We start from the raw sequence: 13,410 nt of genomic DNA, 5'->3' as shown, positions 1-13,410 counted from the left end.
AAAGTACAATTGCTTTGTGCTCTCCTTCGTGCCCTCCTACGCTGCACTAGAACAGCAGGCCTCGGCCTTCTGACTGGTGGTATTGCAACTGAGTTTTCTGTAGTGGACTGTTGAGTTGCATATATGAGCTTGCTTTTATTGTTCAACTCCTGCAGCCACCTCAGAAATAATCCCCAGCAGCCTTTTCCTTCCCAGGGATACCCAATTGCACATGGAAAACTGCAGTGCTTTGTGTTTCCAGTATTTAAGTCCATTCTGTCTATATATAGATTGTTTTGTTGCCTCTTAAAAAATAAACAAAATCTGTCATAGATTTGTGGGGCTGTAAGTACAATAAACCAAACTTTCTTGACAGTACTGCCAGTTTGCTCTGCCTGCACCAGAAAAAAATTAATCCAGTGTTAACAACTGAAAGCCAGGATCCTTATAACTGCTTATGTTTCTTCATATGTGCACAAGGCTTTGTGAGATGAGGTCTTTGTTCCTGAAAGCGGAATCTTGGCTGAGAAGCCAGTGTTGGTGAGGGCTGGTGAGGTATCTCCCAGGATGTTCTCTCCAGCTGATGCAGGCCATCCCTTGGTGTGGTTTATGGGGCTGTACTGGGGTACAGGGTGGTGATAGTAAGTTCACCTGGTAGCCCTGGGCATAGGCTTGAGAGCCAAGAGATCAGGCTGCTGTTCCCAGCTGTGTCCATCTCCTCCTGTAAAGGTGCCCTCCTGTGCCACGATTGCTGCTTCTCTATAACATGATGTGTCTCATTTGGGCCAAGTTTTGGCACCCCTTGTAAAGCCCCTTGAGCTGTTCAGAGGAAAGGTGCTGGTAGACAACAAACAACTAACAGACCTGCATTAATGACTTGTTTCCTGGGGTAAGCTGTTCAAGAAATAACTTCTCCTCCTTGCTTCCCACTTTCAGGGTTTTTGCCAAATTATTTACTACCTCCCTATGAGGAAGTGGTGAACCGACCGCCGACCCCACCACCGCCATACAGTGCCTTACATCAGCAGTGCGTCCCAGCAGGCAGCAGTAGCACAATCCCAGACATGCCAAGAAACCTACAGCCAGCACAGAGCAGCTCAGCAGCACCCAGTGGCAATAACAGCAGTACTGACCACCCCGGGTCCCCCGGCCTCGGGGATCCCGAGCCCTCCACCCCCACACTTGAGAGAGCAGTTGCCAAAATGCAAAGCATTGAGCCTGGTGGTACCAGCACAGGAGCCGAGCTGGTGGAGAGGGCTGGTCCTAATAAGGATACTGAGTGCAAGGAGGAACTGCTCAAAGGTTACAGCTCTGAGAGCTTAGAGCAGAGCAGCGCCATTCCCGATGCGAAGGACAAGACTCCGGGCAGGCAGCGCCGCTTCACTGGTGACTCGGGCATCGAAGTCTGCGTATGCAACCGGGGCCATCACGACGATGACCTCAAGGAGTTTGATGGGCTCATTGATGATGCTCTGGATGGGCCTCTGGACTTCTGTGACAGCTGCAGCGGCCGTTCCCATGGGGATGAGGAGGAAGGGCTTTTTAATGCCGCAGAGGAGCAGCACCGTGAACACAGCCACCACCACCTGCCCCGGCAGCCGGTGTGTGTACTCTTGAACACAATAAATGAGCAGGACTCTCCAAACTCTTGTACCAGTAACTCCCCCAGCTAAGGTGGCAGAGTGGAAGGGAGAAAAAAAAACAAAGAAATGAGAGTGGAATAAGAGGATAACAACTTTAATAGGAGGAAAAAAGGTGATACAACCTTTTCTTAGTTTATTTCTGTTTCTCCCCCTCCAGTATAATTCGAGGACTAGTCCTTGAAGGCCCGGTGTGTGGGGGACGGGTCGCTCGGGGTTTTGTTAATCATGTCTGTCCTGCTCTGCAGGGCAGGGACTGGTGTTTCTCAATGAGACCTTCTAACAAATGGAATTTTCCCAATGGTGATTTTGGTGATGGTTATTACGAGTTTGTTGGGTTTAGTTTCTGAAAACACTGCTTTATCTCGCAATCAGTAAAGCTCAGCAGATCTCACCCTGGGAGGATACAAAAATCACCATCAGGCTTCAACCTCCAGGTGTCTTCCCAGAAGCAAGCAGCTTCTGACAGTGCTGGCAGTCAGTGGCCCAAGAGTTCTGGTTTGATATAGTGCTCTTGAGGTATTGGGGATTTCTTTTCGGTTTAGCTTTTATTTTATGTGTGTGTGCGCGCGCACGTGTGTGTGTGTGTAGTTTTCCTGAAGCTGATGAATGCCTGAACACATCAGCCCTATAACCTCTGGTGCTTCAGTGTTTAAGACAGCAGGTAGGAAATTTCCCACTTGAAGCTGGTGACTGAAGGACCAGTTTCTTCCAGAAGGAGTGTTAGTCTACCGTGAGCAGTTTGAAAAGAAAGGCTTTGCAGAAATTTGCCTTTATATGTCATTTTTAAAGACAAGCGTATTCCTTCAATGCCTCCAAGAGCACAGTTAGAAGTAGAATCCAGGCAGCTGGGCTGCCTTCCAAGTACTGTGGTCTGCGAATGACCTTTTCCCGGTGTGCTGCAAAAGGGCTTGGCTTTATTTTGTTCCTTTCTTTGCACCCCGACAGCAGCACACTGGAGTTAAGATGACAAAAAAGAACAGGGCTCTCTTTGGCCAGCGTGCCTTCAAGCTTCAGGCGATGCATGTTGAACAAATGGAGACGAGAGCTCCGTCCATTGTGAAGGGATGACTTACCATGTAGATGTGGAAGACCTGTGCAGTATTTTTGTTTGAAATCCAAATGTTTGGTGCGATTCTAATGTTGACCACTTCAAAGAAATGAATGTCTGTTTTCTTTTTGTTTTTATGGTGCCAACTGGCTACTGTACAATGTCTGTGAGCGTGTGTGTGTGTGTGTGACTGCAATCCATGCATGCAAGTCCTACTGGTAATATGAAAACCTGCTGTAAGACTGCAAGAAAATTTACTGTAGCTTTGCTTTAATAAATGGTAGAGATTTTGTTAGTGACAACCTGAAGGAAAAACAAAGAGCTTGAAACTAACATTCCCTAGCGTGCTCATGTGGAAGAGAGCACAGTTCACACTATGTATCTTGTTCTCGGGTTTTCTCCCCGGCCCTTTTATAATTATGATCATCCTGATCATTACTGTTATGGGGGGAAAAGAAAATAGAAAACTGAACTCGGACATACTCAGATTTGATTGATTGAAAACCAAAATCAGTTTTAAATGAGGTGGAAACCAAAATATAATGCCTTTTCTGATAATTTGCCCGTGTGTATGTGCATCATTTTGTGAGTTAAGAGCAAGGTTTATCTTTAGTTTGTGGTTGTGCTTTGGTTTCTGAACTGGAGGTACATAGCACTGTGCTGGCAAGAGATGACAGCAAGACAAGTGTGCTCATCTTGGTATTTACCCACATGTTTGAGGAGAGCACTTTTACTTTACAAGGTTTAGGAGAATCTCACTCCTTTGTCTGTCACAGCCTTTCTCTTCTATCAGAACAGCTGATGAAAGCAGCTCTTCAGTTTGTGTCTTGGGATGCTCTTAGGAATGAAGGACTTCAGTGTGGATTCAGGAGATCTTGTTCCTGGATGCCTGGAGTGTGAGAGGTAACAGAGAGGCTGTACTCATCCCAGAGCCATGCTGGTTCCCTGTGCACTGACCACCCAGGGACTGGTCGCTCCCAGCTGTTCACTGACCACGTGCATCTTTTGAGAAGAGAATTAAAGATCCCCAGTGCCACCCTTAGGAGTTCTGTACGTATTGGCACCGGGTTTTGCTCCTCACAACACAGAGAAAGCTAAAACAAAGCACATCAGTCCTTACGGAGTGGGGTTTAATTGCTCTAAGTCCTGGGGATGGCCCCATGGCAGTGGGAGACCCACTGCCAATGTTTTTGTTGGTATAGGACAAAAATCTCTGTGTTTGCTTTTGTGCCACCCCACTGAGAGTGGCGGAAACCCCACTTCTGTGGACATACTGGTGCTTACCTCTAAGCCAGGCTTCTATTTCTGATCTTAAAAAGTCAGGAAGAAACAGGGGTGAGCCTGTTTTTATGAGTCCTGGAGGCTTTTAAGGACCATAAAGAAAGAAGGTACAAACCACATTTCTTAAGCCCACATGTGCCTGAGGAGGAGCAGGACAGTCACTGTGGCTCTTGGTGCTTCAGGCTTTTAGACCTGGAGCAGGAGGAATGGTGTAGGGGACGACAGCTTCTTGGAGGCATCCGGCTGGTGTCTCTTCAGGGCTAAAAACATGGGCAGGGAGAGAGCTCCCAAAGCTCCAGCTTTGGAGCTTTAGAAGGGTGCTTGTTTGTCACGTGTGTCCCTTGGTAGAAAGCCAACATGACCTAAACAGAGCTCTTCTCTGAATGCACACTGGGGGAGTAAAGTGCTGGAGAAGCGAGGATGCAGGCAAGTGTGCATCTCTTACCACCAGGACACCGAAATCCACCCATTTCAAGCTATAAGGGGCAAGTGTTTTATGATTGTCATAAACATGCCACTTCAAAACCGAGTTGCAAACAGTGCAGCACAATTGAGGGCAAATTAGTGTCAATCCACGGCTAGATGTTTTTCTTTGCAACATGCTTCAAGTGTTGGTGCCAATAATGCTTGAAGTCTATTTTTGCCAGAGCCTTTGGCAGTGCAGTGCTGCATACACGGCATGTTTTTGGCCACTGAAGTCAGCTTTGAGGGCAAAGACCCAGCGGGTGTCCCTGCAGGCATGGGGGGATGTCGCCTGGGGACAGGCACTGCAGAGCCCATGTGATGGCTCAGCAAGAGGGTCCCCCAGGCACGACTGGTGGATGCTGCAGCATCACCTCAGTGTTCCCAAGGGATGCTTCAGCTCCAACAATGCAAACTTATCCCTCTGGGAACGTTGCTCTAGTTTTTCTACAGCGTATTGTTGCATGTTTATACAACCCAGCTGTTGGGTGTTGGCTGGAGGAGGAGGGAATGGTGTGTCTTGGTGTGTGCTGGCAGCCTGCTCTCAGAGCTCCTACCTGCCTAACTCGAGGCGAAGGAAAGCTGAGGCGCAGTTAAGCTTCTGCGTTACGCAGTCATTGAAAACTTCCTGGGGCAGGAAACCTGAGCAAGGCTCCGGGTCAGCAGCATGATCTGGAAGCTCTGAGGCAATGGGAGCGTTGGGGCGCCCATCGCGCTTGGGGATGTGCGTCAGCGGCGGCAGCCGGGGCTGCCTCGCTTCCTGCCCCTGCAGCCCAGGCTCCCACAGGCACATCCTCTTCTGAGCCGGGCTCGACCCACGGTGACCCACTCCCAGCACAGCTTGGCAGGGATCTTGCTCCAGTGCACATGCTCCCTGCAGCCGGCTGCCTCCCGACCCTCACTCACCTGCCCAGGAGGTGTCACCCCCTTGGTTTTGGATCTCTTGTTTATATAGGAAAAGCCTGGACCAGGCTGGGCACGCAGTCGGGCCGGCAGCCTCTGCTGGAAGCAAGCCGTGCAGCATACCACAGCAAGCAGCCTGGGAAGGCCGGGATCAGTTGCTGTTCTCCCCGTCTTCATCAGAGCTGGTTCCCCCTCCCCTGCAGCACAGCTCCGCCGTTATCAGATGGGCCCGGTGCCCGCCCCAGGCGTCTCACGAGTGGTGCAAGCGCTGCAGTCTCTGTGCCGGGGGGGTCACAGGCTGCCGGGGTGGTTCTGGGTTTGTTTTCGGGTGGTGAACAGCTGTGTCCTGAGCTTTGTGCTTACTCAGCTCGCCTGGCGCCCTGCCCGACGCCAGCCAGCAGGTACTGCCAACATCGCCCTCGCCTCTCCTGCTGGCTGTGGCTCTCCAGCACAGCCTGGGGTGTAAAGTGGAGCCCCCCCAAACTTGGAGGGCTCCTGAGCAGCGTGCGCTGAGAGCTGTGCCCCCCAAAATGAGTTTGTGTGATGGAAAGGCTTGGGCTTGTTGTACCCAGTGTCCCCGAGTCCTCCCTTGGTGTGAGCTGCACCTCTGCCCCATGGGCTACAGCGTGGGAACAGCCATGGATGAAAAATCTTCACCCTTTCCACTATCACTGATTCCTCTTCTGAAGCCCCCCTGTGCTGCAGGGAGATGCTGTTTCCTGACCCACACAAGCTGCCCTCCAAGCCCTTCAGCTCCGTTCCCTCCCGCCTAGTGCAAAGACACCTGGTGACCCCAGAGGAAGGGCAGGGACCCAGCATGGCTCAGGCTGTTAGAGCAGCAGGATTATTTCAGTGGCAAAAGCCTCCGTGTTCGCAGTGGCTGCCCGTGCTCAGCCGGCCAAAACCTAGTGGCAGCTGCTGAGCTCCCCCCCCCCCCCCCCAGCTCTCCCATGGGCATGGCTGCCTCCTCCCCCTGTGTTTAAGTCGCTGAGCTGCCCAGTGCCAGGTCTGAGTGGGGCCAAAGGGCCACTGACTTCCACAGTGGCTCAGGGGGCAGGAGGATGGAAGGGAGCCCGGTGCAGCCTGGGTGAAGCTGTGTGCTGGGGTCAGGAGTGTTTGGGTGCAGTGCAGTGCCCGGCCCCGCTGCAGCTGTCAGGGCATGAATACTCCGAGTATGATTCAGCAGCGTCCCTGCCCGTTCCCAGCCGGGAGCAGCCGTGCCCGCGGCTGTTTACCCGCTCACACGGTGCCGGTGCCGGCAGCTGGTGCTGGGCGCTGGAGCCCTGCGGCGGCGGCTGCTCCCGGCTGGGAGGAGATGGGCTGGGGCTGAGCTCGGAAGCCCCGCGGCAGGGCCGGGCTCTCGGGGTGATGGGGTTTGCAGCACGTGGCTGGGGTCCAGGTCCGGGGCAGCACCTGCCAGCACAACCTAGGGAACCCTAGCGGGAGCCTGGGCTTCGGGCAAGCGTTTGCTGCTGGAGGCGTTCGTTCTCCCATCTCGAAACACCCCCGGTCCCAAAGTCCCTGTTTCTGTCTCTTGGTACGCGCTGGCCTTGAGTGCTTGCAGTGAGCGCACGCACCTTGCAGCGAGCGCTGCGGCAACGGTACCGTGTGTGCAAGGGGCCGCCCCTGTGGTGGCTCTGGCAAGGAGGGAATTCCTTCCTATATCAAGGTCAAACAGTGCCTCGGTAAGCAGGCAAGGAGGTGCTGGAGGTCGTGGACCGGTACTCTTGGAAGCATCAGGCTGCTGGTGACTGCAGGAGCCTGGAGAGGAGCCTCCCTGCCAGCACATGCAGCTGGGGACAGGATGTGGGGCAGGGGAAGGACCAGGCTGGCGCAGAGTTGCCAGTCTCTGGGAAAGCCCAGAGCATCCTATTGAGACAGGTTTTCCTCAGACCTGCTCTGAGCTCAGTCCCCTTCACACACCAGCGTCGGCCTGTGCCAGTAGAGGTGGAGGGATCAGAAACCCAGCGGCACCCCTGGTGTGATGGAAAGGGGCATGAGAGCAGGAAGGGCTGTAGGGCTCAGCACACAGCAGCAGCAGCAGGGCTGAGCTCCCCTCTGCCCTGCTTCTGGTGGGTCACCTGCACAAATCACCCCAAGGATTGCCCCTGTGTGTGCAGAGGCTCTTCCTCCGGCTCCTCACCACTGCCCTGAGCCCACCTGAGAATGGACTGGGAGAAGATGCTCACAGTGCTGTGCTGGACTGCAAGCACATTGTCTTCATTGTCCCTGTGCCATCCTTGGGCTGACAGGGCCCATTTGGCATCAGATGCCAGAAATGAAGGGGCTGGTGAAAGCCAAATGCTGGTGGTTCAAAACAAAACATGCAGTTTTGATTCACGAAGTAGAGAGAGTAGTGGTGGGGAAGGTTTATGCCATGTTTCCTGCCTGCTAGCAAAGGAGAGAGCTGGGGGAAAGTAAAAGGAGGGGAAAGTGGGGCTGTGTGTGTCTGGGGGTGTCACACTGTGCTGGGGCTGTGTGGGTCTTTCCACCCTATCTGCTTTCCCTCCAGGTGCCCTGAGCCGTAGCTGTGTTGCCGTTGAGCTAAATATTAAGAGGTCAGCTAATAGAGAACCAGAAACCTAATTGCGTGCTGCCCTCCACAGCACGGTAGTGTTCTGTGAAAGCAAACCCAGCCCCTTGCATTTCAGGGAGGTTGTGCTGCTCCAAGTGATGGCCGTAACCCAGCCACAGTGAACATCAGAACCCTGCGAGACCTCACCTGGAGCATTGTGTGCAGTTCTGGTGTCCTCAACACAAAAAGGACATGGAACTGCTGGAACAAGTGCAGAGAAGGGCCATGAGGATGATCAGGGGACTGGAGCACCTCCGGTATGAAGATAGGCTGAGAGAGTTAGGGCTGTTCAGCCTGGAGAAGAGAAGGCTGCATGGAGACCTCATAGCAGCCTTCCAGTATCTGAAGGGGATATCTGAAGTCCTTCCAGCTGGGGAGGGACTCTTCATTAGGGACTGTAGTGACAGGACAAGGGGTAACGGGTTAAAACTTAAACAGGGGAAGTTTAGATTGGATATGAGGAAGAAGTTCTTTACTGTGAGGGTGGTGAGGCACTGCAATGGGTTGCCCAGGGAGGTTGTGAATGCTCCATCCCTGGCAGTGTTCAAGGCCAGGTTGGACAGAGCCTTGGTTGACATGGTTTAGTGTGAGGTGTCCCTGCCCATGGCAGGGGGGTTGGAACTTGATGGTCCTTTCCAACCCTAACTATTCTGTGATTCTGTGATTGCTGCACAGTGAATGTCAGCAGCCCCCAGCACTCTGGTGCTCATGCACTGGGCCTGGGGTGGGAGGGGGTTCCAGGTGCCCCTGGGTGTCCCCAAGCAATGGGAACCCCACTTTTGCCTGAGGCTGGTGCTGCCTGCATCTCCCCTTTGTGACTCACACACAGGACAGGGTCAGGCAGCCCTGCAGCCCTATAAGGTGCTTATGTCCTACCTGGAAGGGGCTGCATGCATGCAGGTGTACATGTGTGCATGCAAGCACATACGTATGTATATATGTAAGCATATTCAGGCATAAATGTATCCTTGTGCTTTTGTGTGCATATACATGCTTGTAAGTACATGTGTGTGCAGGCACATGTGTGTATATGCTTATGTGTGCTGGCATATGCCTATGCATGCACTTGTGTGCTGAGGGAGAGGAAGCCATGGGGGAGCCAAAACTGAAGGAATCTCTGAGCTGTTCCTCTCTTTTTCCCTGCAAGGATCAAGCAGGAGTTCCAGTGGTGGGGACCCAGTGTCCTGGGATGGGGCTAGGGAACTCTCCCTGCCCCGTGGCAAGCTCAGCTCCCAGCCCACGTCATGTTCATTCTCCCTGCTCCCAGTGGGGAAACTGAGGCAGGGGTCAGCCATAGTCACAGCCTGGGCATCCCTAACCCCAAACTGCTCACTGCTCACATCCCCCCTTACCTGGCTGGGGTGGGCCCTTCTCCCCCCCTGGCTGTGTTGGGGGAGTGGTCCCCATGGCTCAGTGTTGACTCTGGACTGGCCCCCACCTCGCATCCCTGGGAGGGGTGAAGGGGCTGTTGGTGTTGGCAGCCCCACAGAGGTGCTATGGCGTCCCAGCTCAGCCTAATGCTCACAGCAAGCTGCGGGGCGACCATATATCTCATGCACCCTCCTACCTCCCTCTGCCCTCCACAGCCTGCCCCAAAAATACCAGGAGCCACACTGCCTTGGGAATAGCTTTATTTGGACAACCCTGCACCCATGGGCAGGCAGGGCATGTCCCATCCTGTCCCATCCCACCCCACCACTGCTGGGGTCCAGGGCTGGTTCCCATCACGCGGCCACTCGCCATGCATCCCGCAGCCTGGCCTTCACCCGAAACTTCTGCACCTGCAGCACGACGCTGAACTTGCCCTCCAGTGAGGGCAGGGGCTGGTCCTGGGGGCACTCGAGTGTGAAGCGCTGCAGCACCCAGGCCAGGAAGAGGAACAGCTCCATCTTGGCCAGGACTTTGCCCAGGCAGACACGGATCCCAGCCCCAAAGGGCAGGTAGCTGGGCGAGGGCGAGTGGATGTGCTGGCCCCGCTCATCCAGGAAGCGGCCTGCGATGGGAAGTGGCACCATTGGCATCAACAGGGATCGGTCCCTGAGAACTGCCTGAGTTCATCACCTGCGTGTCCCTCCCCTGAGCTGCAACAGCACAGACAGTGCAAGTGCCCCAGCCAGGGGGGAGCAGCATCCAATATCCCACCACCAAGTCACCCCCAGGCTCAGCCTCTCCTGCTCCACCCACCCCACCATCCCCTGCCCCCTGGGAGCACTGAACTCACCGGGGTTGAACTCCTCAGGCTTGTCCCACTCCTTCTCATCGTGGTGCACGGACCAAAGGTTGATGACGACCCTGGCACCCTTGGGGATGGAGTATTCCCCTATGCTGCAAGGCAAAAATGCAGAGGGAGATGGTTGCTCCCTCCCATAGTCTCTGTCCGCATCCTGACAGTACCGTGGGGGTCTCACCTGGTGTCGGCAAGGGATACGTGCGGGATGAGCAGCGGGGACACGGGCCGGATGCGCAGCACTTCACTGATGGTAGCCTCCAGGTAGGGCAGCAGTGGGCGGTCGCTGAGGAGGGGATGACGCACCAGCCCGATCTTCTGGTCCATCTCCTCCTGGATCTTCCTCTGGACCTGGGATGGGAGGCAGGGCTGGGATGGGAGCCCAGGGATGGGGGTGCCCTGTGTGTATGGGCTTCCCATGGCAGGTTGTACAGGGCAGAAGTAAAATGCCCACAGCCTGATCCTTCTTATTGGCAAAGCCTGACATCTCTCTTGGCATCTGCCTTCCCCAAAGCCCTCCATGATGTCCCTGGTGGCCCTGACACAGAATGCAGACCCTACCTCGGGGTAGTGGAGCAGGTAGAGCACAGCCCATTTGAGCACAGTCGTGGTGGTCTCCACACCAGCCCCGAAGATGTCCCCCACCGTCATGAGGAGGTGGTCGTCAGTCAGCTCCAGCCCTGGTGCCAGGGCACTGCTGCTCTCGGCACTGAGCCTCACTTGCAGGAGGGCATCCATGAGGTCCTTTACGGTGTCCCCGCAGAAGGCTTCCTGCCAGGGGACACATGTGAGCTGGGCTGTGCTGGGCACAGACCCCTCCAGCACCCCACAGCTCCTGAGCATTGCCCTTGTCCTGGCCCTGTTGGCACCTTGTGTTCAGTGAACTTCTGCTGGAGCAGCTGGTCCCGCACCTTGAGGCATCTCTTCAGCAGGGCCAGGTCCTTGTTGGGGAAGATCTGAGGGGAGAAAAGCCCCATTACAGTGAGGGGCTCCAGTTCAGCCCAGCCTCTGCAGTCCATCTGTGCCCACCAGGATACTGGCTCTTGGGGGACACCAGGGCAGGGACCCTCCTAAACCCTGGGGTGCTCAGGTAGCCCCGTCCTGCATGACACCTGCCAACTCCTTTCTGTGATCCAAGGTGAGAGGAACTAGCAGTCCCTGTGTCCTTGCTTACCTGGAGCCACGGGAAGATGTCCACCAAGCTCTCCTTGGCCACGGTGTCCACGATACCCTGGCTGTACTCCAGCATGGCCTCGAACTCGGGGTCCCCGCGCCGGTACGAGGAGTTGAAGCAGAGGGAGCAGACCACGTTGGTGACGGCCCGTGTGAGCTCAGGGCCCATGTCCAGGGCCATGTCCTGTGCAGCGCTGAGTGTCTCGCAGAGGGAAGCAGCTTCCCGGCAGACTGTGGTGGAGAGGAGAGGCAGGTAAAGGGGTGATGGTGGAGATGAGGGGGTGCAGGGGGCATCTGGGTGATGGAAGGAGGGGTCCCCCACTCAGGGTGTGCAGCCTGCAGAGAGCCCTGTCAGGGCTGAGCCTCAAGGGGCTCGGGTGGCTAGAAGGGGTGATACTGGGTGTGGGAGGAGCAGAGGGGATGGAGACACACAGCAAAGTCTGTGTGCAGCTGGATGCACCTCCTGGGTGGAGTGGGGAGCCTGGTGGGCTGGGAGCTGGCTCCATGCCTCAGTTTACCCAGCTGAGTGAGGGGAGACATAGCTCAGGGGGAAAAACGTATGGGGAGAGGTGTTGGCAAAGTAGCAGGGATGGAAGGAGAGGGACTGAGCTCCTGCCAGGCAAACTAAGTGCCTGCTGGGGGGCGTTGAGCCAAGCCAATGAGTGCCCCTTGGTTCCCAGGGGATCAGGGCACAGGGAAAGGGAAAGCCGAGCTCGGATCAAAGTGCGGGAGGAGGCAGAGCAGGGAGGGAGCTGGGGGGGGGGCACTTACTGATCCTCTCGAGGGTGAGTGAGCCCTCCCCGAACATGGAGAGCGCAGCGTGCACCAGCTTGCGCTGGAACTTCCAGAGGGGCCCGTAGCTGGCAAAGGCGATGTCCTTTCCCCCCCGGGACAGCAGGTCCGTGGTCACCTGTGGGGGACACAGTCCCAGGGTCACCCTGCTGCAGGGCAGCCCCGAGAGGGGTGATGCTGCGGGGGCTGGATGGTCATCTCATCCCAGGGATGGTCCAGGGGGATGGTGGTTAATGCTGGTGGGCAAAGCCAGGGCCATGAGCTTTGCTTTCCCACCCCAAAGACTGATGGAGAGGTCTGGGGACAGATGCCAGGGCTAGGGACAGGGGTGCCCAGGAAACTTGGAGGGTGCAGGGGGCCCGGTGGTACCTGAACCCATGCCTCAAAACGCAGCCAGCCCTGGGGAAAAACGGGCCCCCTTGGGATGGAGGATGCACAGGATTCGCCCCGGGGAACAGGGCAGAGAGGGGGTTGCCCCTGCAGCTGCCATTGCTGCAGGCAGAATGGGAAAAGGAGAAGGACCCTGCCGGGTGCCAGCCCCTCTCTTGGGAGCATCCCCCGCCTCACCCCACGCCGCAGGAGGAGGGGCTCCCCCAAACCCCGCTGCCGACTCACGGTGCGGGGCCGTCCAGCGAAAGCCTTCCCTTTCTTCAGCAGCACCTCCCTGGCGTGCCGGTAGCTGTTCACCACCACCACGTAGTGCGAGCCCATCCAGAGAGCATAGAGGCTGCCGTAGCGGCCCTGCAGGCGCCAGAGCCGCAGGTGGAGCTGGGGGTGCCCGGCCAGCTGCAGCAGGCTGCCCACCAGCGGCAGGGCGGGCAGGCTCCGCGGCCGCCCCTGCCCCGCCGTGTCCCTCCGGCGTGCCAGCCCCCAGGAGCAGAGCAGGGCCAGAGCCAGGGCCAGCAGCAGGGCGCCCAGCAGCGGCATGGTGTGGGGCCGGCTGTGGAGCCGCAGCGGCGCGGGGGGCCTTTATACAGGCGGCGGGGTCGTCGCCTTGACCCCAAGGCGGGCTCGGCTCCTTATCAGGGGGACGGGAAGGGGGGAACGGGCGCTGGGCCTGGAGCCAGCTCTGCAGCTGGGCACCTGACGGGGGCGAGGGCTGCGGGGCCATGGTCGCACCGGGTGGCCGTGGGGGAGCTGCATCCAGCGGGCTGCGGGCCAGGGTACAGGCAGGGATGGGTCTGTGCTCAGGCTCCATCGCGGTGGATGAGGGGTGCAGGGGCAGCCCCGGGTGCCATGAGCACAGCTGGGGACCGGTGGGACACTGGGGTCTGTCCCAGCCTGGGCACCTTTCAGCGTGCCTGGGAGGGGATGGGCAGCACAGGGC

At 56.6% G+C, this 13,410-nt stretch overlaps 2 protein-coding genes across 8 annotated transcripts in view; one reads left to right on the top strand and one right to left on the bottom strand.

The window, feature by feature from the left end:
- The window catches only part of WBP1L (WW domain binding protein 1 like), a 59,019-nt gene extending 55,791 nt beyond the window's left edge, over positions 1 to 3,228 (top strand). For all 7 annotated transcript variants that reach the window (XM_061458864.1, XM_061458865.1, XM_061458859.1 and 4 more), the window contains one exon: positions 916 to 3,228. In XM_061458864.1, the coding sequence (XP_061314848.1) occupies positions 916 to 1,652 (737 nt within the window). In that variant the 3' untranslated portion in view covers positions 1,653 to 3,228. The remainder of the gene's footprint in view (positions 1 to 915) is intronic.
- Positions 3,229 to 9,505: 6,277 nt separating this feature from the next.
- LOC133272129 (steroid 17-alpha-hydroxylase/17,20 lyase) lies at positions 9,506 to 13,038 on the bottom strand. Its single transcript, XM_061458854.1, has 8 exons — positions 12,699 to 13,038; positions 12,063 to 12,201; positions 11,293 to 11,522; positions 10,988 to 11,074; positions 10,680 to 10,889; positions 10,300 to 10,469; positions 10,113 to 10,216; positions 9,506 to 9,884 (listed from the first exon to the last, which is right to left on the bottom strand). Exons 1-8 carry the CDS (start codon positions 13,008 to 13,010, stop codon positions 9,616 to 9,618), a joined length of 1,521 nt encoding a protein of 506 aa, XP_061314838.1. The 5' UTR covers positions 13,011 to 13,038; the 3' UTR covers positions 9,506 to 9,615.
- Positions 13,039 to 13,410: the final 372 nt, after the last annotated feature.

Source organism: Pezoporus flaviventris, unplaced genomic scaffold (assembly GCF_033815535.1).
Source record: "Pezoporus flaviventris isolate CSIRO_AGI_PZ_B2104156 unplaced genomic scaffold, CSIRO_AGI_Pfla_v1 ptg000029l, whole genome shotgun sequence".
Classification (NCBI taxonomy): Eukaryota; Metazoa; Chordata; class Aves; order Psittaciformes; family Psittacidae; genus Pezoporus; species Pezoporus flaviventris.
The sequence above is the reverse complement of the archived record's forward strand: the minus strand, read 5'-3'. Positions and strand labels throughout refer to the sequence as shown.